Genomic DNA, 26,098 nt, shown 5'->3' with positions numbered 1-26,098 from the left:
TCAATGAAATCTTAATTTTTATTCAGGATTGCCTTAAAAATCTCTTAATGTGGAATCTCTTTTCTTTGTTTCCCAAAAAATGTTTTGGTTATATGCCTAGTGTACACCACTATTCACATAGTAGTAACATGAATGTGTATGTCTGCTTGGCTAGATTGTGAACCATTTGAAGATAGATTGTATATCTCATGGGCTTACCTGTATGCTTATTTCATCTTGGCAGATATATTCAAATGTTGTAAATTGAGTCATTAAACTGTAGTTCATCCTTTGAAATATATTCTCTTCAACTGTGTCTACATGAGAATTAGGTCGTGAGTCTCTTTAAGAAATTTTTAAGTTCTTTCCGCTGTACAGTATTTGTATTAAATTTTGAGAATGATTTATGTTGAGAGAACAGTATTTGTCTTAACCTTTTTTTAATGGTTGCAGAAAATGCAATAAAATGCAATTAAAAAATCCTTTTTTAAAAATTCTCAACCCCTTTGAGGATATGATGAAACCCTAGGTAAAACACCCACCCCCACCCCCTGCCCTTGCATTTGAACTTTCTCAAAAAGGTGGTATGCTATTTTAGAGGATTCAAAGATCCCTTGAACCCTAAGCATGGATCCTAGATTGAAAATTCTGGGCTGTATATGCTCATGTTTTCATTGTTGAGTGGTATGTGGAGATTAGAAAATCATGTATAGATCTAGAAGGAAGTGGTTAAGAATGGCATTATTTTGGTGGTAATTCATATAGGATCTCATTCCCCATATCTTCCCCCTGGTCTTAGTGGAGACAAGTTTGGTATAGTATTTAAAGGCCTGGATTCTGGAGTTAGACTGCCTTAGTTTTAAATCCCGTTTTGGCCATTGATAGGTATGTGATTTTGTCTCAGTTTTCTCATCTGTGATATGAGGATAATCACAACAACTACTTAATGTCTCATAGAATTGTCATAAAGAATAGATGATGTAATCTTAGAACCAACCCCTTGTGGTGGTACTGTATAAAAAAATGGCATATAAAAGAATGGCTCAAATGTTAGAAGTTACTGTTATTAGTCCCTTAAAAAATGTACCCTTTGACATTGATATGTTGGGTTTTATTGCTTTCTATTTTCCTATATTGGTATTTCCAGTCTTGTCTAATCCATAAAATATGGGATTAATACCTTAGATTCTAGTAGATTACAGAATGCAAAATATATGTGTCTAATATTCTCCTGTAAACTTGAATAGAAATAGTAGGCAAAGCAACAGTTTATATCTTCTAGCTTTTAGATTCTAGAAAAACCTTTTTTTTTTTTTTTTTTTTTTTTTTTTGTCTTTTTGTTGTTTCTTGGGCCGCTCCCGTGGCATATGGAGCTTCCCAGGCTAGGGGTGGAATCAGAGCTGTGGCCACCAGCCTACTCCAGAGCCACAGCAACGCGGGATCTGAGCCTCGTCTGCAACCTACACCACAGCTCACGGCAACGCCAGATCCTTAACCCACTGAGCAAGGCCAGGGATTGAACTGGCAACCTCATGGTTCCTAGTTGGATTCGCTAACCACTGAGCCATGACGGGAACTCCTAGAAAAACCTTTCAACGTATCACAGGCAAGTAACCTTCCCTCATTAAAATTTTTTAAGAACTTTTTTTTTTTTTAAGTAGTTATGGGCGCAAGTAAAGAATTTGATGGCTCAGTAGTGGAGTCACCCTCACCATGAATTTACTCTGGAGTATATTAATAAAGGCTATGAAAGAGTAGCATTAATTGATTTAAAGTTGATAGCAATAATATACAAATCTTAACTTTTTCTAAATAACTCAGTAGCACTAATGTTTCTTTTAAGTAAATACAATGCATCTGATTTAGTGATGTTTTCAGTGGGTTTTTTACTTTTTGAACTCTATTCAGTGTTTGAGGTATGTTTGGTTTGAACTGTTGGTGACCTTTTTTAGCTACTTTGACTTTATTTATTTTTAACTGTATAGCATTAGAGATCATAGGTGAGGGATTAGAAAATAAGTTTGTAGTCATAAAGGAAAATCTAATTGAACTTTTTTCCTGCTTAAATAACGTGGGTTATCTTTGCAGTAATTAATAACATTTTACATGATAATTATAGTTTATTCAGTACTTCTTTATTTGAACTTATGTTTTTGAGAAAACTTTTATTTTCAGATGGTAGGGTTTATATTCGTTTTTAGAGTTTTGAGGATTGAATTAAATATACCACAAATACATATCATGTAACATTTTTTGTTTTCTTCATCCAGACAGGTGATTTGGCTTCTACACAGTTAGGAGGAGCACCAAACCGATGGGAGGTTTTGTCAGCCACACCTACAACTATAAAAGATGAAGCCGGTAATCTAGTACAGATTCCAAGTGCTGCTACTTCCAGTGGGCAGTATGTCCTTCCCCTTCAGAATTTGCAGAATCAGCAAATATTTTCAGTTGCACCAGGATCAGATTCATCAAATGGTACAGTGTCCAATGTTCAATATCAAGTAATACCACAGATTCAGTCATCAGATGGTCAGCAGGTTCAGATTGGTTTCACAGGCTCTTCAGATAATGGGGGTATAAATCAAGAAAGTGGTCAAATTCAGATCATTCCTGGCTCTAATCAAACCTTGCTTGCCTCTGGAACACCTCCTGCTAATATCCAGAATCTCATACCACAGACTGGTCAAGTCCAGGTTCAGGGAGTTGCAATTGGTGGTTCATCTTTTCCTGGCCAAACCCAAGTAGTTGCTAATGTGCCTCTTGGTCTTCCGGGAAATATTACCTTTGTACCAATCAATAGTGTTGATCTAGATTCTTTGGGACTTTCGGGCAGTTCTCAGACAATGACTGCAGGCATTAATGCTGATGGACATTTGATAAACACAGGACAAGCTATGGATAGTTCAGACAATTCAGAAAGGACTGGTGAGCGGGTTTCTCCTGATATTAATGAAACTAATACTGATACAGATTTATTTGTGCCAACGTCCTCTTCATCACAGTTGCCTGTTACTATAGATAGTACAGGTATATTACAACAAAATACAAATAGCTTGACTACTACTAGTGGGCAAGTCCATTCTTCAGATCTTCAGGGAAATTATATCCAGTCGCCTGTTTCTGAAGAGACACAGGCTCAGAATATTCAGGTTTCTACAGCACAGCCTGTTGTACAACATCTACAACTTCAAGAGTCTCAGCAGCCAACCAGTCAAGCCCAAATTGTGCAAGGTATTACACCACAGACAATCCATGGTGTGCAAGCCGGTGGTCAAAATATATCACAACAAGCTTTGCAAAATCTTCAGTTGCAGCTGAATCCTGGAACCTTTTTAATTCAGGCACAGACAGTGACCCCTTCTGGACAGATAACCTGGCAGACATTTCAAGTGCAAGGGGTCCAGAACTTGCAGAATTTGCAAATACAGAATACTGCTGCCCAACAAATAACTTTGACGCCTGTTCAGACACTCACGCTTGGTCAAGTTGCAGCAGGTGGAGCCTTGACTTCAACTCCAGTTAGTCTAAGCACTGGTCAGTTGCCAAATCTACAGACAGTTACAGTAAACTCTATAGATTCTACTGGTATACAGCTACACCCAGGAGAGAATGCTGACAGTCCTGCAGGTGAGTCTTAAGTCATGTCATGCCATAGATAAGTTCTGTAACTTGCTAATATTTAGGGAAAGTTTTTGCCTTAGGTGTCCATCAGCATCTGGCTTCCTTTTAAAGGTGATAATACATTTCCCTATGTCAGTATGAAGAGTCAACATCAAAATGTGTTCCACATTGTTCTTCATTGAAAGTTTGTTATTTTTCAAGTCTAGGATTCATTTTTCTATTATGCCAATTTGTAGTTTTTCATCACTCAATTATATATATATATTTTTCACATCCGAATGGTATTGTCAGACATCACAGAATTTTTATTTGGCAGGTAAGGTGTCTTGGCTGACCTTGGTGTGATGTAAATTAAATGTTTTGTGCATTATATTTGGTTGGGCAATCAGGTTGGCTCAGTGAAAATATGGTACTGGGAGTAGTTCCCATTTATGCTGTCTCACCCATTAGCTAGCTGTGTGGTTTTGGCTGTCACTTTTTCTCGTGTTAACTCAGTTTTCTCATCATGTAAAATGGGGTTGTTGAACTAGGTAACTAAATCTAGAGTACCTTTCTGACCTAAAATTCTTCAATTCTCTGACGGTTTATTCTTACAAGGTGAAGTGGGCCTTAAACTTTGCTGTATTGGATATGTTATTATTGATAGGATGAGTAGAAACTTCAGAAATTTGCTCTTTGTTAAATTAAATAGTATAGTTTTAAAAGAGATGGTATCATCATTACCTTATAATGTGTTTTGTTTAGGTAATGATTTATTGAATGTTTCATTGAACATTAAATCCTACTTTCACTCTTCTACTTTGTTATTTGGGTTTTTGTGGAGATTGTGCTTGTACATACCTTCCACTGAGTAAGTGATTCCAAACTCTTAAATTGGGACACTTGGGTTTAATTTATTGGAGTCATGGTATTGCCTTTTTTCTTTTGATAAATTTGTGATATATACTCAGAAAATTGGAGTTGTCCTGAAGCCTCAGATATGTGCTTGGAAAGCTTTTAATTGCATTTGAGCCTTCTGAAGCTGTAGTTTAGAGCAGCATTTCTAAAAGTGTGGTATGTGAGTCCCTCTGAGATTCTTGATGTCAGACTGCTTTTTCATAATAATATTAAAATTATTTGCTTTTTTAGTTGTGTTGGCATTTTCACTGATGGTGGTTAAAACTGCTGTGTCTTAGCACAAATCAAAGCTGTGATTCCAAACTATGTTAGTTGTTGTATTCTTTATGACTATGCACTTAACAGTTAAAACTGCTAGCTTCACGGAAGAATGACTTTGATTAACCAGTCAAAATAGTTATTTTTACTAAATCTTGACCCTTGAATGCTGCATGTCCTTTTTAAAATAATAGCTTTATTGAAATGCAGTTCACATACCATAAAACTCACCCTTTAAAGTATACAATTTAGTGGTTTTTAATACAGTCACAGACTTGTGCAACCATCACCACTCTAATTTTACAGCATTTTCAGCATCTTCCCCAAACCCCATACCTGTTAGCAGTCACGCCGCATTTCTCCCTCCCCCTTGTCCCCAGCAGCCACTAATCTACTTTCTGTCTCTTTGGATTTGCCTGTTACTTCATATCAGTGGAATTATGCACTATGTAGTTTTCTGTGTCTGACTTTTCATTTAGCGTATTTTCAGGTTGTATTGATAAAGGCTGTATTGTTGTCTTTATCAGTGCTTCATTCCTTTTTGTGGTTGAATAATGTTCCACTGTATGGATATACCATATTTTACTCATATATCCATTGATGGACATTTCCATTTTTTAGCTATTAAGAATACTGCTGTGAACATTTTGTACAGTTTTTTGGTGTAGACATGCTTTTGTTTCTTTTGGGTATATACTTAGTGGAATTACTGCGTTGTATGTTTAACATTTTGAGGACTTGCCAAACTGTATTTCCAAAGTGACTTTATCATTTTACATTCTCAAGCAAAAGGGTTCAGTTTTTTTACATCCCTGCCAACACTTAGCATTGTTCTCCCTTTTTATTTTAGCCATTCTAATAATGGGTGTGAAGTATTTTTGTGTTTCTGATTTGCAGTTCTTGCAGCATGTCTTTGTAATATTCTTTGTGACAAAATGGGAAGTATACTTTAATAAAGCACTTATCCTGTGTTCCAAAAAAAGATGATTGTCTTTGAAAAAATATACATTTTCACTTGAGTAATTGTGTGAGTTGCAAACTGAACTAGATGCTATTTTCATGAAACGTGTTTTACTTGAGAGACTGACTCACAAACTATGGTTATTGAGAGACTCATATAAGTGACAGATAGTTTCTTAAAAAAAATGAATTAAGTGAACCTGTTTCTTAAAGGGGAAAAAAACCCTATTTTCTACCAATGATAAAATTTGGGAATTCCACTGAAAATTAGAATTTTGGAAAACTTCAGTCTACTACTCAGAGCTTGAAAACTTGTTAATTATCAAACTTGATAGTTTGTTTATAATATTTGTTAATAATAATAATCCAGTGTCTCATCAGAAAAGTATTTTTCTGACAGTGATATTCATATATTAATAAATGGGATTTTTTGGATACTGTATTATAATGAAACATGCCAACATTTGGAAGATATTTATGATAAGCCAGTAAACCAGTAGTATTCAGATGACCCATTCATTGTTACAAAATCATACAGGGGTAAAAGATCCATTCAGGGTTTGAGATAGACCAACAACAAGCATATGGAAAATTTACCAGTATGGTTTCAGATTCTACATTGCAACTGACCTTTAAGAAACTACCACTTATCGGGTTTGGTATAGTATCAGGAATACCCATAATTGGCTGAAAGAGTATCAGATTACTTCTTCCTTTTCCAGCCACCTATCTTTGTGAGACTAGCCACTCTTCATGTGCTTCAGCCCAACCACATATTGCAAAAGATTGCAGAAGCAAATATGAAACTCCAGTTGTCTTCTTTTAACGTAGATATTAAAGAGATTTATAAAAATGTAAAACATGTCTTCTCATTAAACTTTTATGTGTGTGTTTTAGAAAATAGTTGTTTTTCATAAAATGTTAGTTCGTGTTAACATGTAATGGATTTATTACTTTCAAATGAATTAAAAAATTAAAGATTTCTATTCTAATTCCTAATACAGTAAATATCAAAATGTATACCCCACATGAACAAAAGCTTTTTAGGACCTTAGTAATATTTAAGAGTTTAGAAGGAGTCCTGAGACCAGAAAGTTTGAGAATACTTGAGAATGCTGGTGGAATGAAGACTTCTGAAAAATAGCAAGTAGGTTTTTTTCCTTTGGTTGTTTTTTGTTTTTGTTTTTGTCTTTTTAGGGCGGCACCTGTGACATATGGAGGTTCCCAGGCTAGGAGTCCAGTCAGAGCTGTAGCCTCTGGCCTACACCACAGCCACAGCAACTCAGGATTAGACCTACATCTGCGACCTACACCACAGCTGATGGCAACGCTGGATCCTTAACCGACTGAGTGAGGCCAGGGATTGAACCTTTGTCTTCATGGGTGCTAGTTGAGTTTGTTAACCGCTGAGCCACGATGGGAACTCCCAGCGAGTAGTTTTTAGATACCATATTTTAAAGCCTGCATAAAGTTAAGGTTATGGAGATCTGTATAAGAAAAACACCTCTAGAGAGTTTGTGACTTTGTGAGTTTATGTTGGTCATGAAATTAGAATGATATAAAGCACCAGGTGCTCAGTAGTAATTTATTTCCCAAATACTATCAAGATAGCAAAACTGTTTGAATTAAATATAAATTTGAATTTCTAGGAACATCATTTAGTTTATTGAATGTTGGCAAGGAAGAGTAAAATAAAGAAGCACTCCAGAGGCCCTTAAATTTGAATTTTTCCACAATTTTTAAAGAAATGGGGAAAGAACATGGGAAAATAAAAGTTAAAAGAGAATGAGAATAAAAACCCTACATGGTACACAGTAGCATATTGAGAAATAAAACCAGATTTGTAATTTGGGGATAATTAGGTAATAAGAAAACTGTCCCTTCGTGTACCCTCTTTTTAATTGGCAAGGAGAAATTATTTTGGGATGTGTTTTCTTATGTGAAAATCAGAGTAAAAAATTTTTGTCTCTGTTAGAGCATAGTATGCCCAGATAAAATGCTTAAAACTTTGACACCATTGGTTTGTGTTTTTATTTTTGGTGAGCATGGAAATAATGTAACGCATTTCCCAAATAAATGAGACTGCACAGTTTTTTGTTTTTGTTTTAACCAGGGCTTGGGAATTTCTTCGACATTTTTTTTTAAGCTCCCTTCTAACAAAAATGACCTCTATTCCAGCCTGTTTTAAGACGTGAATAAGGACTCAGGACCCCTCCTCATGAGGGGTATGTTTAGTGCCTCTTACTCTTTAGAAACCAAACCCCATTTTTTTGGGAACATAGAGCTCATTAGGCCTCAAGCTGCAACCCTACTTAACTCCTTTTATTTCTTTTCTTTGCTCACTGAGAAATGCATGCTGTTTTCAAAGTTTAATTTTTACTTTGTCACCTGTTTGCTGTGTATTTGAAACTGAGTGAGAGGTGACAAAGCATGAATTTACATTATCTTTCCAACATTTTTTCTAGTCAGAAAATTGCATCCAAATTCAAGCAAAGACATATCTAGGTTTCTCAAATTTAAGTCCTCTGTCACATTTTGACTTGTGCTTTAAAGGCTGGGCGTATTTAAAACTTTATGTCTTATACATTTTAAAATATTATCATAATTATACTGCTTGTACAGTTTTTTCTTAATTTGTAATTACTTTTTAATTTTTAAATTTATGTCTTTATTTTTTGGCTAAGCCCATGGCAAATGGAATTTCCCAGGCCAGGGATTGAACCTGCATCACAGCAGTGACCAGAGCCACAGCAGTGATTATTCCAGTTCCATAACCACTAGGCCAGCAAGGAACTCCTTACTTTTTTTTATTTTGGTAGGATGAACATACCTGGTAAGTATTTAGGTCAGAATTATATGCTTATTTAATTATCTATTAATATAGATAGACCCCACAGGAGAAAGCTGAGATTCAAATTTACTCCTTCAAATTAGGGCCTAGAGTAGGGCTCCTTTTTGTAGAGGAGAGCTTAAAAAAGTTTGGGAGTGTTTTGGCACAGGGGAAACGAATCCAACTAGGAACCATGAGGTTGTTCCAGGTTCGATCCTTGACCTCGCTCATTGGGTTAAGGATCCGGCATTGCTGTGAGCTGTGGTGTGGGTTGCAGACTTGGCTTGGATCTGACATTGCTGTGGGTGTGGTGTAGGCTGCCAGCTGTAGCTCTGATTCAACCCCTAGCCTGGGAATCTTGGTATATCGAGAGTGCAACCCTAAAAAGCGGGGGGTAGGTGGGGGGCTTGAACTCTGTTACTCCAAGGCACAGCTTAAATGAGTCTGTATAATACTCTAGTTTCTCTTCAGATCATATAAATCTTTCACCTTTGAAATGAGGCTGTACACTTAGATGAGAAGGGGACAAAGGACATCAACACACTCTTGTAATCAGCTTCTGAACCAGTCTGAAGTATTGAGCTATTAGCTTGGTGTCTAGATTTATGATATCACCAGTATTGCCTCTAATGCCAGTAAAAGACCTGGGTCTACATTAGGGTAAGAGAGACTTGGTGGAGACACTTGGAAAAATGCAAGGTGTGGAGGTATAATGCATAGGGAGAAAATTGTATTCAATATAAACCTGAAAATCAAAAATTCCTAAATATAAGATGAAGGCAAATAAATCAACAATAAAATAAGCCAATAAAATCAACAATCAAGAGATTATGTCTGGTTAAAAAAAAGGTAATTTAAAAATCTGTTAAAGGCTTTAAAATCAGTATATTTATATATGTCAGTGAGATAAAGGAAGCTGTAGCATCTTTAGAAAGTCGTGAAACAACATAAATGTGTAAAAGCAGCCAGAAGTCCTACAAATAAGAAACATGTCATTGATTCTAAGACCCACATTGTTTAACATTTCTGAGATCTGAATATATCTTACAATCCATGGCACATCAGTGTTTAACTTACAGTGCTTTTTCTCTTTTACTGGTAGTGAGTAGGGTGTCTTGTTAGCATCGCCTTAGACTAGGTGAAATAGAAAAAAATGGGTCAAACAGGAGAACATTTAGGCTGGGACATAGAAAAAAATGAGTGAATACTAAAATACTAAGGAATTTGCCCAGAAAAAGCTTAGAGATAATGAACAAGCAGTCAGGAGACTTGAAGGATAGATTGTCACCAGTTAGGAATTTCAGAAAAAGAGAATAGAGTGAATGGCAAGAGAAACAGTATTTGATGAGATAATGGCTGAGAATTTTCTTGTGTTGAAGATGTGTAGTCTGCAGATGAAAATTTTGCTTCAAGTATTAAGTAAGATAAACAAGTCCACCCCATCTTAAACTAAAATTATAGAGAAAGATAATCTTAAATTTTAAGACAGAAAAGACAGATTGCTAACAAAGAAATTATAGACCTATAAACTTCTCATCAGCCACGCACACACCAGAAGATCATGTAGTAATATTTTCATAGTACTGAGAGAAAATAACCAGCATCCAAGAATTCTATATGCAGTTAAAATCCTACTCAAGAGTGAGAGTATAATGAAGACACTTAACTTAATCAAGCACTAGAGTTCCCTGGTGGCCTAGCAGTTTAGGATCCAGCATTGTCACTGCTGTGGTGTAACTTCGATGCCTAGCCCAGGAACTTTCACTTGCAGCCGATGTGGCCCAAAATAAAATAATCAAGGACTATGAGCTCATTACTCAAAGACCCTTACGAAACTAACTACTGAAGGATTAAGTAGAAAAATGAATCTAGAGGAAATGACATAATAGTAATTACAGTGGGTAAAAAATTAACTTATTCTTGCTGGAGTATTTTAAAGTACATTCCAGACGTATAATTTTGCTCAGAAATGCTAATGGAGTGATTATCAATGTGTGGCCTGGGAGTCCCAGAGATGCTTTTCATAGTGGTCCATGAAGTCAGTTACTTTCATAATAATATCAAGATACTGTGTGCTTATTTCACTTTTGCCTCAGAGTTGATACACAGTGGGGTTTTTCAGAGACTGTGTAATATATGGTAACAACAAATTGAACACAGAAGCTGATATGAAGGTCTAGCTGTTATTTGGGTTTTGTTTTTTTTGTTTTTTGTCTTCATGGGGCCACACCCATGACATATGGAGGTTCCCAGGCTAGGGGTCGAATCAGCCATAGCCTCTGGCCTCCACCAGAGCTCACAGCAACACCATATTCTTAACTCTCTGAGCGAGGCCAGGGATTGAACCTGGGTCCTCATGGATGCTAGTCAGATTCATTTCTACTGAGTCATGATGGGAATTCTATTTTTTTTTTTAAATTGAAGTATAGTTAATTTGTAATACTGTATTTCAGATGTACAGTGAAGTGATTTGGTTATACATATATATTCTTTTTCATATTTTTTTCCATAACAGGTTATTACAAGATACTGACTATAGTTTCCTGTGCTATACAGTAGGTCCTTATTGTGTATCTGTTTTATATACAGTAGTATGTATGTGTTAATCCCACCCTTCCCCTAGGGTAACCATATAAGTTTGTTTTCTATGTCTCTGAGTCTATTTCTGTTTTGTAAATAAGTTTACTTGTACTGTTTTTGTTTTTTTTTTTTTATCTTTTGTCTTTTTAGGACTGCACTTGTGGCATACGGGGGTTCCTAGGCTAGGGGTAGAATCAGAGCTGTAGCCGCTGGCCAACGCCACAGCCACAGCATTGAGGGATCCGAGCTGCATCTGCAACCCACACCACAGCTCATGGCAACACCAGGTCCTTAACCCACTGGGCGAGGCCAGGGATTGAACCCTCGTCCTCATGGCTACTGGTCAGGTTCGTTAACCACTGAGCCACGACGGGAACTCCTGTACTATTTTTTAAATTAAAAAAAAAATTTTTTTTTTGGCTTCTCCGAAGCATGTGGACTTCCCTGGCCAGGGGTCAGATCCAAGCTATGGTTGTTACCTATGCTGTGGCAACACCAGATGCTTTAAACCCACTGTGCTGGGCTGGGGATTGAACCTGCATCCTGGTACTGCAGAGACACTGCCAATCTTGTTGCGCCACAGCAGGAACTTCTATAGCATTTTTTTTAGACTCCACACATTAATGATAATTGTATATTTGTCTTTGTCTGACTTATTTTACTTGGTATGATCTAGCTATTTTCTAAGAAGCCAGATATTAAAGGTATTTGCAAAAATGTCAAACTATTCTTACTAATTTAAAAAAATTATATTTTTCATAAAGGTGTTACTTATGTTAACAATATGTTTGTTACTTTAAAATTAATAAATACACCTTTAAAATTTTTCCACTTTTGATTCCTAATATAGTAAATATTGATATACTTATGTGAACAAAGGCCCTTTGAAATCCTCAAATTGTTAAAAAAAAGTTTTTCCCCATTTTTTATAAAGACATTTACGTGCAGTAAAGTTCACTGTAAAATTTTAGTGCTCAGTTCCTGCAGTTTTAAAAACTGTACACAGTTGTACAGTCACCACCATAGTCAAGATATAGTGTTATTTTGGGAGTTCCCCTTGTGGTGCAGCAGAAATGAACCCAGCTAGTATCCATGAGGACGCAGGTTCAATCCCTGGCCTCGTTCAGTGGGTTAAGGACCTGGCATTGCTGTGAGCTGTGGTGTAGGTTGCAGTCAGATCCCACGTTGCTATGGCTGTGACATAGGCCAGCAATTGTAGGTCCGATTTGACCCTTAGCTGTGGGTTTGGCCCTAAAAAGCACCCCCCCCCCAAAAAAAAAGATAGTGTTATTTTATCACTCCTTCCCATTTCCATATGCCATTTCATAGTCAACCATTCTTTAGCCTTCTCCTCTGGCAAATAGGTGTAACTCACATAAACGAAAATGATTTGAAGTCTTCAGTGATTTTTAAGACTTAAAGTGATAGTAATATCAGAAGTTTGAAAACTACTGCAGTAATAAATAAGGATTTTAAGAAACAACCACAGTATCAATATTTATAGTACCCTAAATTTATAGTAATTTCTTAATATTACCTATTATCCTGTGATGTTTAGTTCTGCTCAGATGATTAAAAAACATCTTTTTAGAAAAAAAAAGTCTTTTTAGAATTAATCAAATTGGGATTCAAACAAGGACTGTCTTTTACTGGTTTATGTGCTTCCAAGTCTCAGCTTTTCAAATAATGGTTTTAGCAGCTTTCCGTTGTCATTTGGATTCATTATTTCATTAAGGTTTGCAAAACGGTGATTTTTCTAATATTCTCAATCCTCTTCTGAAAAGAGTCTTCTCTTGTTAGCTATTTGGTTACCCCCAAATCACAGTTTGTATAAGAAAGGGAGGGTAAGCAATTAAATCCACTACTTTTATTCATCTGTTTTCAGATTGAGTTGGTGTCTTAGCTGCCATTAGGGGTTCTTTTATTTATTTATTTGTGAACTCATTTTTTATCAGTTGTGTTTTAAATACTTGGCAGTCATTATCCTTGGTAGTTAATATTTATTTTTTTAATACTTATATTGTTAAGACATGGAATGCTAAGTGTGAAAACAAGAAATAGAGGTGTGGGATGGGTGGGGGTTGGTTTCTGGGTAAAGGTTCCTGTCTTTTTTTTTTTGGCTGCATCTGTGGCATGCAGAAGTTCTTGGGCAAGGGATCAAACTTGAGCCACAGCAGCAATCCAAGCCACTGCAGTGACAACACTGGATCCTTAACCCACTGAACCACAGAACTCTTAGTGTTCTTGTCATATTTAGGAGGATCATTTATATGGAGAATGGCTTTAGCCTTTACATCTGTGTATAATTTGGATATAAGTAATTATCAAGAGAACAAAAATACAACTTTATATATATTTTTAAATTAAGACTTTATTTTTTAGAGCAGTTTTAAGTTCACAGCAACAATGAAGAGAAGGTACAAAGATTTCTCATATACCTTCTGTTCCTACATATGCAAAGCTTCCCCCATTTCAGCATCTTTCACCATTGTGGTGCATTTGTTATAACTGGTGAACCTATATTGATACATCAAAGTCCATAGTTTACATAATGGTTCACTCTTGGTGCTATACATTCTCTGAGGTTGGATCAATGTATAATGATGTATATCCAACATTATGGTATCATACAGAATATTTTTACTGCCTTGAAAGTCTGCTGTGCTCTGTCTATTCCAAAAATGCCGTTTTTAACTTCTTAAACTAGAGCGGGAGGTAGAAAATGGTCAATCCAACAGAAAATAGGAAAGGAGACATGTAGCAAAGAAAAAGAGTAATAGCAGATGTAGAAATTCAGGACAGCCCTGACAAGGAAACAGGAAAAAAAAATATTAGCAGTCCCTTAGCCAGTAAAATTAGTGAATTATCTGCTAGTATTCTGCTATATAATCTTCCAGTCCTTTTCCTGTGCATATTATATACTCTTAAGTATCTTTATGAAATGGAGTCATATATACAACAGCTTTGTAACTTTTTTTCCAAATAGTATATTGTGTGCATTTTTCCACATCATCAGTTTTCTAGGACATGTTTATTTGTTTTCATTGGTAAGTAATTTTGTGCAAATATTTCATGACTTAACTAGTCCTAAACAATAGTTACATGTTCAGGTTATTTCTCATTTTTTCCCGTTATGTAGAAGTCTTTGCTCACACTACTGATTATGTCATTATGCAGAAATATTTAAGACTTTTATATATACTACAGAAATGTTCTTTCAACAGCATTGTATGCAAGCATGGGTTTTTTTGTACTGGGATATAATTTTATCAAGTGGCAAAATTTTGGGGTAGTATAAATAGACTAATACATTCATTTGTTATTGGGGAACTTGAACATTTTTGTGTGTTTATTGGCTATTTGTGTTTGATCAGTTCCCTTTAATGTTTGTTTGTTTTGCTTATTTCCCCCCCCCCATACTAATTTGTAAGACTTTTTTATTTTTTTTAAGACCTGTTTATATGTTAAGGACATTAGTCTTTTGTCACACACCACAGGTATTTTCTCCATTCATTTGCATTGTTTGGTCAGTGGTGAGTTTTAGTTCATATAAGTTCTTACTGGATATTTTTTTAATAAAAATAATGTAGAAACTTTGAACCATAGTTTTTGAGCTTAGTTTGTATTGATTTACAAGTCATCTGATGCAGTTCAACAGTTTGTGCAAAAATTGGGAATTTCACATTATAATTCTTATGACTAGGAAAATATCTAGAACACATTTTGTGCCTTTTAAGTTAAATCATTTTAATTATGTTTGTGGTCATACTTGTTATTTTCTTAGTACTCTGGAAAGTTAGTGCTCACAGAGCTATGAGTAATCTCTTGAGGATGGTACTTACAGAAGTCTCAAATACCTATTCAACATTGGTAAATATAACAGTATTATTGTTATATATGATATATATAATACTGGTATATATTAAAGTAGTATTATCTATCTACTTGATTTAAACCATGGAATCAGAGAAGTCAAGCTAATTCAGCTGATTAGATGCAACTTCAACAAACGGCTGCTCAGTGTTTGTTTTTAAATATTTTTTTCTGAGATCGTATAATTTATTATTAACCAAATTTACCCCCAGGATGTAGTAGTAATGATGGAAATTAGAATATTGATGAATGCAGCAGAATTGAAACCATGTAATTAATGTGTGATTTTCATTAGTATGCTTTCTTTGACACATTGTTCTATAGTTCCATATTATTTTTAACCTAATAGAATAACTATTAAAGCCAGTCTTTAAACTGCTTGGTCATTTTATTGGTTCCCAGGACAGATTTTGTATCCAGTTTTATTTTATGTGCGGTAGAAAGTTCCAAGTCCTTTTGGTTTTATCTGTGCCATGTTTTTGTGATCTGTTCTTCCTGGCCATTCTCATTTCATTAGTCTGGCTTTCACTCTTCACCTAGGCTACTGTTGTAATAATTTATTATCCATGCCACTAATCTTTCCTCTTTCTAGTGCGTGTCAAAAATCTTTTTAAAAAATTTATTTCTTGAATAAGCAATACCCCTGTAAGGCATACATTCAGAAAATATATAAAAGAATAATCATTGAAGAGTTGCTCTCCTTATCTTAACCCCCCAGTTCCTCTCCCTAGAGGTAGCCATTGTTACTGTTTTGTTTGGTTTTTTGTTTTTTTTTTTAACTGTATGGAATATCTCTGGTGGAAGCATACATTTACATACATTACCATACCTGTATATTCTCTGCCATTCGCTGAAACTGTACTCATTCTTCGCATTAAAAATGTTTATGTTGGATCTCTTAATATTATAAGTATAGAGCTCTCTCATTCTTAGCAATGTCAGTAACACTGTACTGTTGCACAAGTATTTTGTCATTTAATAAGATCTTTATTGATGGTTATTTATTTTTAATCTTCAATCATTATCCTTATACAAATATATACTTTTTTTCCTTAGGGAAAGTATGTGTATTTGAAGAATAGATATATGTCTAGGGATTATATGTATCTTTGATTTTAGAAGATCTTAGAAGTTGTTCTAGTGTATCCTTTACATCAGTTATTCTCCCTAAACACGGGTCATGTTGTTGACTTCTTTAAAACCTTCACTGGCTCTTCCATTGCTTTTATTTTTTAAATTTCAACTGTATTGAGGTATATTTGACATATAAAATTGTATTCCATTGCCTTTAAATTGAGGTTTATTGAGTCTACCAATATGCATAGAGTTCCTGCTATGGCCAATGCTGGGCATACAAGGATAAGATAGTTCTTGCATCAGAATTTTATTCATACTCTAAGGATTAGACTGGGGATCCTCAGTCTCCACATTATTGATATTTTAGATATGATAATTCTTTGTTGTGGGTGCTGTCCTCTCCATTTTAGGATGTTGAGCAGTATCCCTCACCAGATGCAAGTTACACTCCAACCCTTCATTCCTGATATAAAAAAATGTCTTCAGACATTGCCAAACGTCTTGCCGCAGGGCAAAATTCCCCCTTTTCTTTGAGAACCATTGGGTTAGGCAGTCATGTAGAAGAGTCTAATGTAATGTGGTAAATGGTATACTGACACTGAACTACTGTTACAGGGAGCAGAGGAGTAAGCTTTGAGTTGGCAGCTTTCAGTGCTTAGCTCAGATGCTGCCTTATCCCATAGTCTTTTTTTTTTTTTTTTTTTTTTTTTTTTTTGTCTTTTTGCCATCCTAGGGCTGCTCCCGCGGTATATGTAGGTTCCCAGGCTAGGGGTCGAATCGGAGCTGTAGCTGCCAGCCTACACCACAGCCACAGCAGTGCAGGATCTGAGCCATGTCTACAGCCTACACCACAGCTCATGGCAATGCCAGATCCTTAACCCACCCGCAGTCTCATAGTTCCTAGTCGGATTCATTAACCACTGAGCCATGATGGGAACTCCTATCCCATAGTCTTAATTGTTTCCTGCCTCCTTTAAATTACTGCTTTTTTAATAGAACCTGTCTCTTCTGTAGTTGTAATTAACATGTTTGTTTCTTTTTGAAGTTCAGTCATTTCTTAATTCATCTTTCTATATCTCTGTGCTTTTTTTGGAGAGTAAATAAATAAAATATCAGTAATAGATACAGAATAAACATAGCAAATTTGTGTGATAACATATGATGTAAATTTTACCTGTTTGCTTCCGAAATAATTAACTTTTGTTCAGTGTGTTGATAGGGTGTAAGCGTTTATTTTTAGAAGGAAGGAGTTTAAACCTGTGAAAGCTTTAAGCTTTGAAGTAATACCTTTATTTTGGATGAATAAACAATTGATTTTTATGTTGCAGTGTTAAGTGGCAGAACATTAACTTATAAAGGCAATAAGGAAATCTTTTTGGAAAAAGTAGTGAAAATATCTTTAGTTTTGATGAACATTATTTCCTTCTTTATTTTCCTCTCATCTACTTTTGAGGAATAAATGTGGCTTTTCCCCTTCAATTTAATTTTCCTTCTGCCTTATTTCAGCAGCAGTAGTCACTTGGAAAGGCTTATTAAAAGAAGTTTAAGAGAATTTGAAGTACTGGTTTGCCAAAATGAAGTAAAAGGAATAGTATTTGAGGTCTAGTTACGTCTTTTAAATTGCTTTTAGTGAATCTTCAGAGACTTTATTGAGAAAATTATGTTTAATAGCAAAGAAACTGCATTTGTCCTAGAATTCTTTTTAACTAGATAAAGTAGTAGTAGTTTACCACTTTATTGTTTTATTTGCTTTTTGAAGTAGGTATCTATTGGGAAAAAAGGAAAACTTTAAAGATACAATTCCTCAAAGACATAATTTGAAAGTTCTAAATTATGATTTAAAAATTAAATGTAATAGTCATTAGTGCTATTTACCTAATATTTCTGGATTTCTTTCTGGGCACAGCCAAGTTGGGTATAGCAGTGTGGCTTGCTTTGGCCGATGAACTCTGCCATTCTTACTGTTCTACTAGTCTTGGTTCTTAAGTGAGGAAAGCATGCAGTACACTGTGATGGACATGAATAAAAAAATAAGCCTTTATTTTAAACCACTGAGATTTCAGGGGCTTCTGGCTGTTGCAACTTTATTTTGCCCTGCATGGTCTAATAATGGCAGATGCTCGCTCCATGATACTGTTAAGCACTTGAAATGTAGCTAGACTGAATTGAGATGTGATTAAGTGTAAAATACAAACTGGATTTCAAAGATTTAGTATGAAAAAATGTAAAATATCTCAATTTCCATATTGCTTGCAGGTTGAAATAGAGTTATTTTGGGTGTATTGGGTTACATGAAATATATTAAAATCAACTTCACTGTTTCTTTTTGCCTTTTTAATGTGGCAGCTACAGATTTTAAAATTGCACATGTGACTTGAATTATATTTCTCTTGGGCAGTTATTAAAGTTGTTAGGAGCAGTAGGATGCTCTAACAAAAACTGTCAAATGTGGCATTGGTCAGGGATCAGGCAGCAAGGAAACTGATATTAGAGGGTGGGAAGATGCAGTGCAGAGAACCATTTATTAAAACCTGCCTGCAATAACTTGGAAGGCCAGTAGTGTACCTCATGCATTTATAGCTTTAGATAACGAGTTTGGAAAACAAATTGTATTTTAGCTGCTGTTGGCTCCATTTGATGAGATATAAGAAACAGATGGGCTGAGACATGATTGGCTGGTTTGCAAGTAGGAATAAAAAGCAATAGATCCAGAAACTTGGGGAATTTAGGACTGGCAAAACACTTCCATCTCAGTTTCTTTTTTTCCTTTCTTCTCAGCTATGTTGTACAAAAGAGATGAAATTATGACTTTTTAAATATTTACAAATACTTGAACATGCAATTCATGTTCATTTCATATGTCAGAATGCATGATTAATAATGGAAATTCTGGAATCATGTAGATCAGTGGGTTCAAGCCTGAGTACCAGGATCCTTGCTGGTACATCCAGGATATTTTTTTCCTTCTTTTTAAAATTATAGTTGATTTAAAATGTTGTGCCATATTCTGTTGTACAGCAGAGTGACCCAGTCATTCTTTTTCTCATATCATCCCACATCATGTTCTGTCCCAAGAGATTGTGGACATAGTTCCCTTTGCCGTACAGTAGGACCTCATTGCCCATCCATTCTACATCTAATACTTTGCATGTACTAACCCTGAATTCCCAGTCCACCCCTCCTCTCCTCCCTGCCCCTTGGCAACCACAGGTCTGTTCTTTATGTCTGTGAGTCTGTTTCTGTTGTGTAGATAGGTTCATTTGTGCCATATTTTAGGTCCACATATAAGTGATAATATATGGTAACTGTCTTTCTCTTTCTGACTTACTTCACTTAATATGAGGATCTCTAATTGCAGCTTCCCACTTTCAGTTAGTAAGAGATGTAACAGGCATTTTGAGCAGATAATTAAGACTGTTTTATGGCAACCAAGGTTATAACCATCACTGTCATTGTTAAAATGTCTGAATGGATTAAGGTGGCTCAGAGTAAAGGTCTATGTAAGGGGATGGTGCCATTCAGTTGGGTTAGGGAAAAGAGACTGCAGGTATGGATTCCCTAATGAAGCCAGGTAATTGCAAGGCACCCACAATTAAGTAGAGAGAAATAGCAAACAAACAGTCTCATGTAGCAAGAAAGCACTGTAGAAAGTGTAAAAGACATATCTAGAAAAATTCTGTGTTTCTAGATACTCGCACTTGAAATGGCTAGAATCAAACAGATAAGACTTTCAGTTTTTCACGGAGTTGTGCAGCCAAAGAAACCAGCATGAAAAGTGAAAAAGTGTTACTGCTTGAGTTGGTTGTTACCCCTAACCTTTTACCAGCAGGTTGAGAATTCTACTTAGCTAGGGAGGTGCACACCCTGTGCCCACCTCACTTGCAATAGAGGAGGAGAGCAGATAAGGAAAAACCTTAGAAGGTAGAACCAAAAGAGACAAGAGAACACTGTACTGAGAAACTCCTCCCAGTGATGAGCCAGAGGATTTCCTGCCCCCAGAGCAGAGAGCACTTACATTATCTGTTCAGCATAACGTTACCTGTTATGAATTGCTATGAACTTTTGAGTGTTGTGTCTTTTGTTCTTTTCCTGTTTATACTTATCTTTATCACTGTGTATTGTGTTAGGAAGAGAGGTAGATAACGTTTTAATAAATAGGTCTCTGAAGAAGGGCCGCATCTGGACCTTTGAGTTTGATGCTGTTACTAGCTGGGATTTTAGGGTTATCTTCTGCACAGAGGGAACAGGTGTATCTGAATGTGAAAGGAAGAATAAATTGAATATTTGACTAGCACAGGGACTTTGGAGTCATGATTCTTCATAAATAGACCATTTCCCTTCTAAGCGCATATAAGATTGCCCTTTCGTGTCATTTTTGAAATCTGGCATGGCTGTGTGACTTATTGTGGTCAATAAAATGTGAATGGAAATTTAAGGGCAGAATGTGATTTACCACCTTACTGTTTACCTTCCTTGGCAAGACAGTCTTGGAAGCATGTGTCAAGTGGAGTCCTAAGGCACTGTGATAAGGAGTCTCCCCTGCCAACCAGAATTGGACACATAAAATTAATGAGAAGTAAACTTTTTTTATGTCAGGCTACTGAGATTTTTGGGATGGTTTGTTACTGTAGCACTACTTCACTAGTTCTTATTGATGTGTTTGGTAATTTATAATTTTGTCTCAGGTGCTCAGTAAATGTTTGAATTGGCGATATTGAAATTTGAGAGCAAAAGAAAATGTACAGATTCTTAAACTGCCAAGATACACCTTTTTAGCTTATATTCCTTATAATAGCCAAGCCCACACTTGGACGAGTACCATCTTATATTTGTAGGTAATGTGGGAAATCAGTTATGTAGAAGACACAGGAAAAAATAGAAAACAAAGAAACTTGTAACATTTTAACTAGAAATAATTGTTCAAAGCTGTAATGTGGAAATGGTTTACTGGATCACTTAAAGCATTTTTTTCTGCTTCTGGTAGTAGCACCTCAGATCAAGAATGTTGACTCCATAGAAAGTGTAGTGAATAATTCTTAGAAAAATAATATGCATTTTAAACAGAGGATTGAGGAAATCAAGGGAATCTTTTGTTTAAAGGGAATAGTTGGAATTCCCATTACAGCTCAGCAGGTTAAGAACCCAAAGTAGTTTCCTATGAGGATGCAGGTTTGATCCCTGGTGCCTCGCTCAGTGGGTTAAGGATCTGGCATGCCGTAGAGATTGCAGATGTGGCTCGGATCTGGTGTTACTGTGGCTGTGCTGTAGGTCCTCAGCTGTAGCTCTGATCCTTAGTCTGGGAACTTCCATATGTCACAGGTACAGCCATATAAAGAAAGATAAATGAAATTTTTTTTTTTTTTAATTCAGGGGTAGGGGAAAAAGCCCAAACCTTTATTTTTTTTTCTAACTTTAGTGTCCATGGCAGCAACACCAGTTTTAGTTTAGTGGTGGAGTAGAACTCAAATGAAGCCTTAGGTAGAACCCCAGTATTTAAAACTGATCTTATGGGCTTGTTCTGATTAATATGAGAACCTGAGACTCTGTATATAGTCATCTTTTCTGCTGATGTGACCGTTAAGGAGCTATAGTTTGAAAATCCCGATGCTGGAGCAGGTATATCCACTGTGGTCATCATTATTGTTTTGGGGTTTAGGTTTTTTAGGGAAAGTGTTAGGTTCTTTTTTTTTTTACCTAATCAGTTTTAACATTCCTGGATGATTTCCAAGTTTAAAACTGGCTTGGAAGATATACAGTAGAATGAACAATGTCTGTGGTGGCCTGGGAGGTTGGGGATAGAAGAGTTGTTATCTGCAGGGTTGGGAAGAAAGCACACAAACAAATGAAATTCCAAGTAGATATAAGAAATAAATAAAACAATTCTATATGTTTTTAGTATAGTGTTCTGGGGCTTGTTTAATACCATACATTATTTTTAATAGTGAATTTGAGCTATGAGTAGACTGAGATTCCTGTTAAAGAAAGTAGGTCAATGTATAATTAATTCTGGAGCGATTTCTATTCAAAGTATGGCAACCTGTAGTTATTTGGTAAACTACCATCTGAAATGACTCATGCCCTGAAGAATTTTAATTTAGGAGATATTTTATTTGTTTGTTTATGGCTGTACCCACAGCATATGGAAGTTCCTGGGCCAGGGACTGAAACTCAGTTGCAGCTGTGACCTATGTTGCAGCTGCAGCAATGCCGGATCATTTAACCTACTGCTTCTGCTGGGAATCGAACCTGTGCTTCCTCCTGCATCCTCACAGGAGACTTATGTTGGGTTCTTAAGCTGTAACACCAAACATTCCCTTTAAACAAAACAAAAGAGTCCCTTGATTTTCTCAATCCTCTGTTTAAAATTCGTATTATTTTTCTAAGAATTATTTGGTACACTTTGTCTTAATGTCCATCCATCCATTTTCAGCTCTGTGACTTAAGGTAAACTACTAACTTCTTTGTTTTCTCATCTAGAAAGCGGGAAAAAAAATACTACTAAAAGCTTAGAGTAGTTGGGAGTTTGAAGTAAGTTAATGTATGTTAAGTGCTTGCAATAGTGTCCAACAAGAAAATCTTATGTATATGTTATCATCATCATCATCCAATAGAGTAGAACACTGTTCCTTTAACAGTGCCTTATCTAGTACTTCAGATTAAAGTTAATATTAACACTGTTTATAGTGTATTAATTGCCGGCCAAAGTCTGTCTTATATATTTGTCTGTAAAATGAGGTCTTTTACTTTATAGGGCATATTAGAAAATCAGTCATTTCCAGTTATGTTTATATCTATGTGTGTGTATCTTATAAAAGCTTGAGTTGTTTGGATTTACTAGGAATGATAATCCTATTAATGTATAATCTCCAAGTGAGTAAAAGAGCTTTCAAAATAATTTGAGAAACTGCTTTAAAAAAAAAAATAGAAGGGGGTTGGATTTGTAAAAGATTAGTGGAGATAAAATCAAAGATTAAATGTAAATCAGGGGAAGCGAGCAGTCTTAGACAAGCGATGATCCAAATCTAAAGAGATAGGGTGTGTGGGAAAGAGATTGCTCCATGTTAAAGCAAAGATTTTATATTTATAAAGTTTATACTTAATAAATAAAATTTGGTTTCAAAATCTTCCCCTAAAGTGTTAACTCTTTTGATCAGACTAGCAAAGTTATATTTTTAGGAATCCATGTCTGTAGTTTAAAACTATCCCCTTCAAAGAAAAATCAGGAAAAAAAGTCTTATCTCTGAAATGTCCATAGGAATCTAAATAGTTATGAATGTGAAGATCTAAATAATAAATGAGATCTTGTAGGATTATCTTGTGGTTCTGTTTAGTGATTTTTATGGCAGGTGAAACTGATTAAAGAGAAAATGTAAATAAACTTTCAGAATCAAATGAAATAATTTCAACAGTACTTTAATAAAACTTAAAGGCAGAGAAGGTGAAAGCCTTTAATAAGAACAAGAAAATCCTAATGATACACTATTGATAAAGGAAAATGTCTCATTTTATCAACAGTACTGTAATTCGTATTTATCCAGTGTTAGTTATTTAAATTAAATATGTGTGTTTCAGACTTGATAAACCAGTACAGAATTTATCTTAAATATTCTATTAGCTCTATTGACAAATAATTAGCAATTAGTCTTAGGAAAAAACATTTAGCATTTTCTTGTAATATTTTTAATAGAAATCTAGGCATGCCTAGTTGCTAATGCTTAACTAATATTGATTATAGAGATTTGTACCTTCACTAATTCCATGTCAGCTGTGTTTGTGTTACATATGCTATGCCTGCTTACTGCACACTTTTTGTGTGCTTTTAGCATGCTGTTGCATATTGCTGTTTATTTATATATGCTTGGATATGATTGGATTAAATTGATTTGTATTTCCTGGTTTTAACTGAATAACCTTCAAAGTGGACAAGTGGCTTTAATATTCATAAAGAAACCATGGATTGAATAGGAGAGAAATGCAAGTATCGCTGAAAATGGTAGACAGTTTCTATCTGCTATTGATTATACTGAATCTAATCTAAATATTTTGTTGGGACATATTATCTAATACTGAGCTGTCAGTAATACAATTATTTATTTTATGTATCTATTTGTTTTATAATATGTAATTGTCAGAATAGTAATCCATGTATATGCTTAATAAACATATTCATGAAGTACATGTTTGTAACTTTACTACAATGTCAAGCAGTCAGGACGACTTGCAGCCCACTGGCTTCATCCTTTTCCTAATCCACAAAAACAGCCAGACTCTTTGAGGTCACTAGTAGCTATGTGATGTTGGATCCACCTACACCCTCACCATCACACTTTTGTATGCCACTCTCTGCTTTTTTGGTATTTCTCTACTTAAATTTACCAAAAACCTGTTAACTGTATCTTTCTTAATTTTGTGTTTTTTCATTGGTTATACAAGAAAATTAGCCCTACCTTTGTGACCATACTGTATGGGGTGTGTTTGTATTTTTATTTTTTCATCATTTGAAGTCCCTTGTTTATCTCTCCTTTTCTTCAGTTCTTACCCAGGTATGTAAGAAATTGGGAAAAAATTTTGCATTTGTATATCCCTTTCACAGACTTGTTTTATTGGGGTAGGCCTAGAAAACGACCATAATTATGGGACATAGATATTGTCAATCATGTATCAGACCAGATGAAAAGGGAATTTAAACATTTTGAGGTAAAGAATAGACATCATAAACCAGTGCTGTTAGTTTATAAAGTTCTTACATGTACATGCAAATGTACTTGAGAATTTCTGTTTCTACTGCTTACATTTTTTTCTTGCATTTAAACTTGTTTTTCCTGGGAGTTTCCATTGTGGCTCAGTGGGTTACAAATGTGACGAGTATCTATGAGGGTGAAGGTTTGATCCCTGGCCTCACCTAGTGGGTTAAAGATCCTGCATTGCTGTGACTGTGGTGTAGGCCAGCAACTGCAGCTCTGATTCGACCCCTAGCCTGGGAAGTTCCATATGCTGTAGGTGCAGCCCTGAAAAGCAAAAAAAAAAAAAAAAAAAAAAAAAAAAAAAAAAAAACCCAAACCCTAACTACAAACTTGGGAAGGAACCCATGAGGTTTCAGGTTTGATCCCTGGCCTCAGTGGGTCAAGGATCCGCCATTGCTGTGAGCTGTGGTGTAGGTCACAGATGCGGCTTGGATCCCTAGGTGCTGTGGCTCCTTCCCCTAGCCTGGAAACCTCCATATGCCTTGGGTGCGGCCCTAGAAAAAGACTAAAGGACACACACACAGCAAACTTGCTTTTCATTAAGTACCAAAAGTCATTTAAATTAGCATATTCATTTTCTATATTAGCGTATATTGTATAGATAGTGCTGCTGAAAATAAAGGTGAGTTTACACTACTTCAGGTAGTCTTATATACTAACTCTACCTTTGTAGGCTAGTTTTGGAACTTCACTGCCATTTTTTTTTTTTTGTCTTTTTGCTATTTCTTTGGGCCGCTCCCGCGGCATATGGAGTTTCCCAGGCTAGGGGTCGAATCGGAGCTGTAGCCACTGGCCTACGCCAGAGCCACAGTAATGCGGGATCCGAGCCTCGTCTGCAACCCACACCACAGGTCACAGCAACGCCGGATCATCAACCCACTAAGCAAGGGCAGGGACCGAACTCACCACCTCATGGTTCCTAGTCGGATTCGTTAACCACTGCGCCACGATGGGAACTCCATGGAACTTCACTGCCGTTTTTAATAATACTTGCTTTCCCAGCAAAATTCCTTGACAGAGTTGTATATACTTGTTTCCAGTTCGTCTCCTTCCATTCTCTTTAATCCACTCTGGGCAGGGTTGTACCCTCAATTCTTTTTTATTAAAACAACTCTTATCAGGATCACCAATGATTACGTTTTTTTTTTTTTTTTTTTTTTTTTTTTTTTTTTTGACTGTTTTCTTTTTTTTTTTTTTTTTTGTCTTTTGTCTTTTGTCTTTTTTTTTTTTTTTTTTTTTTTTTTTTTGTCTGTTGTTGTTGTTGTTGCTGTTGTTG

General features: G+C 35.7%; 1 protein-coding gene across 6 annotated transcripts in view; it reads left to right on the top strand.

The window, feature by feature from the left end:
* The window catches only part of SP3 (Sp3 transcription factor), a 90,498-nt gene that overhangs the window by 47,210 nt on the left and 17,190 nt on the right, over window positions 1-26,098 (top strand). For 5 of the 6 annotated variants that reach the window (XR_014828691.1, NM_001444626.1, NM_001444627.1 and 2 more), the window contains 1 exon segment: window positions 2,250-3,609. The exons of the other annotated variant lie outside the window; for it this stretch is intronic. Coding sequence is in view for 4 of the 5 variants with exons in the window: in NM_001444626.1 (NP_001431555.1) it covers window positions 2,250-3,609 (1,360 nt within the window). In the remaining variant the exon portion in view is untranslated. 6 annotated transcript variants of the gene reach the window in all.

This window comes from Sus scrofa, chromosome 15, assembly GCF_054392235.1.
Source record: "Sus scrofa isolate SSC_HxYL_T2T_F1_AM1 chromosome 15, Sscrofa_HxYL_maternal_Yorkshire_Landrace_v2.0, whole genome shotgun sequence".
NCBI lineage: Eukaryota > Metazoa > Chordata > Mammalia > Artiodactyla > Suidae > Sus > Sus scrofa.
The sequence above is the reverse complement of the archived record's forward strand: the minus strand, read 5'-3'. Positions and strand labels throughout refer to the sequence as shown.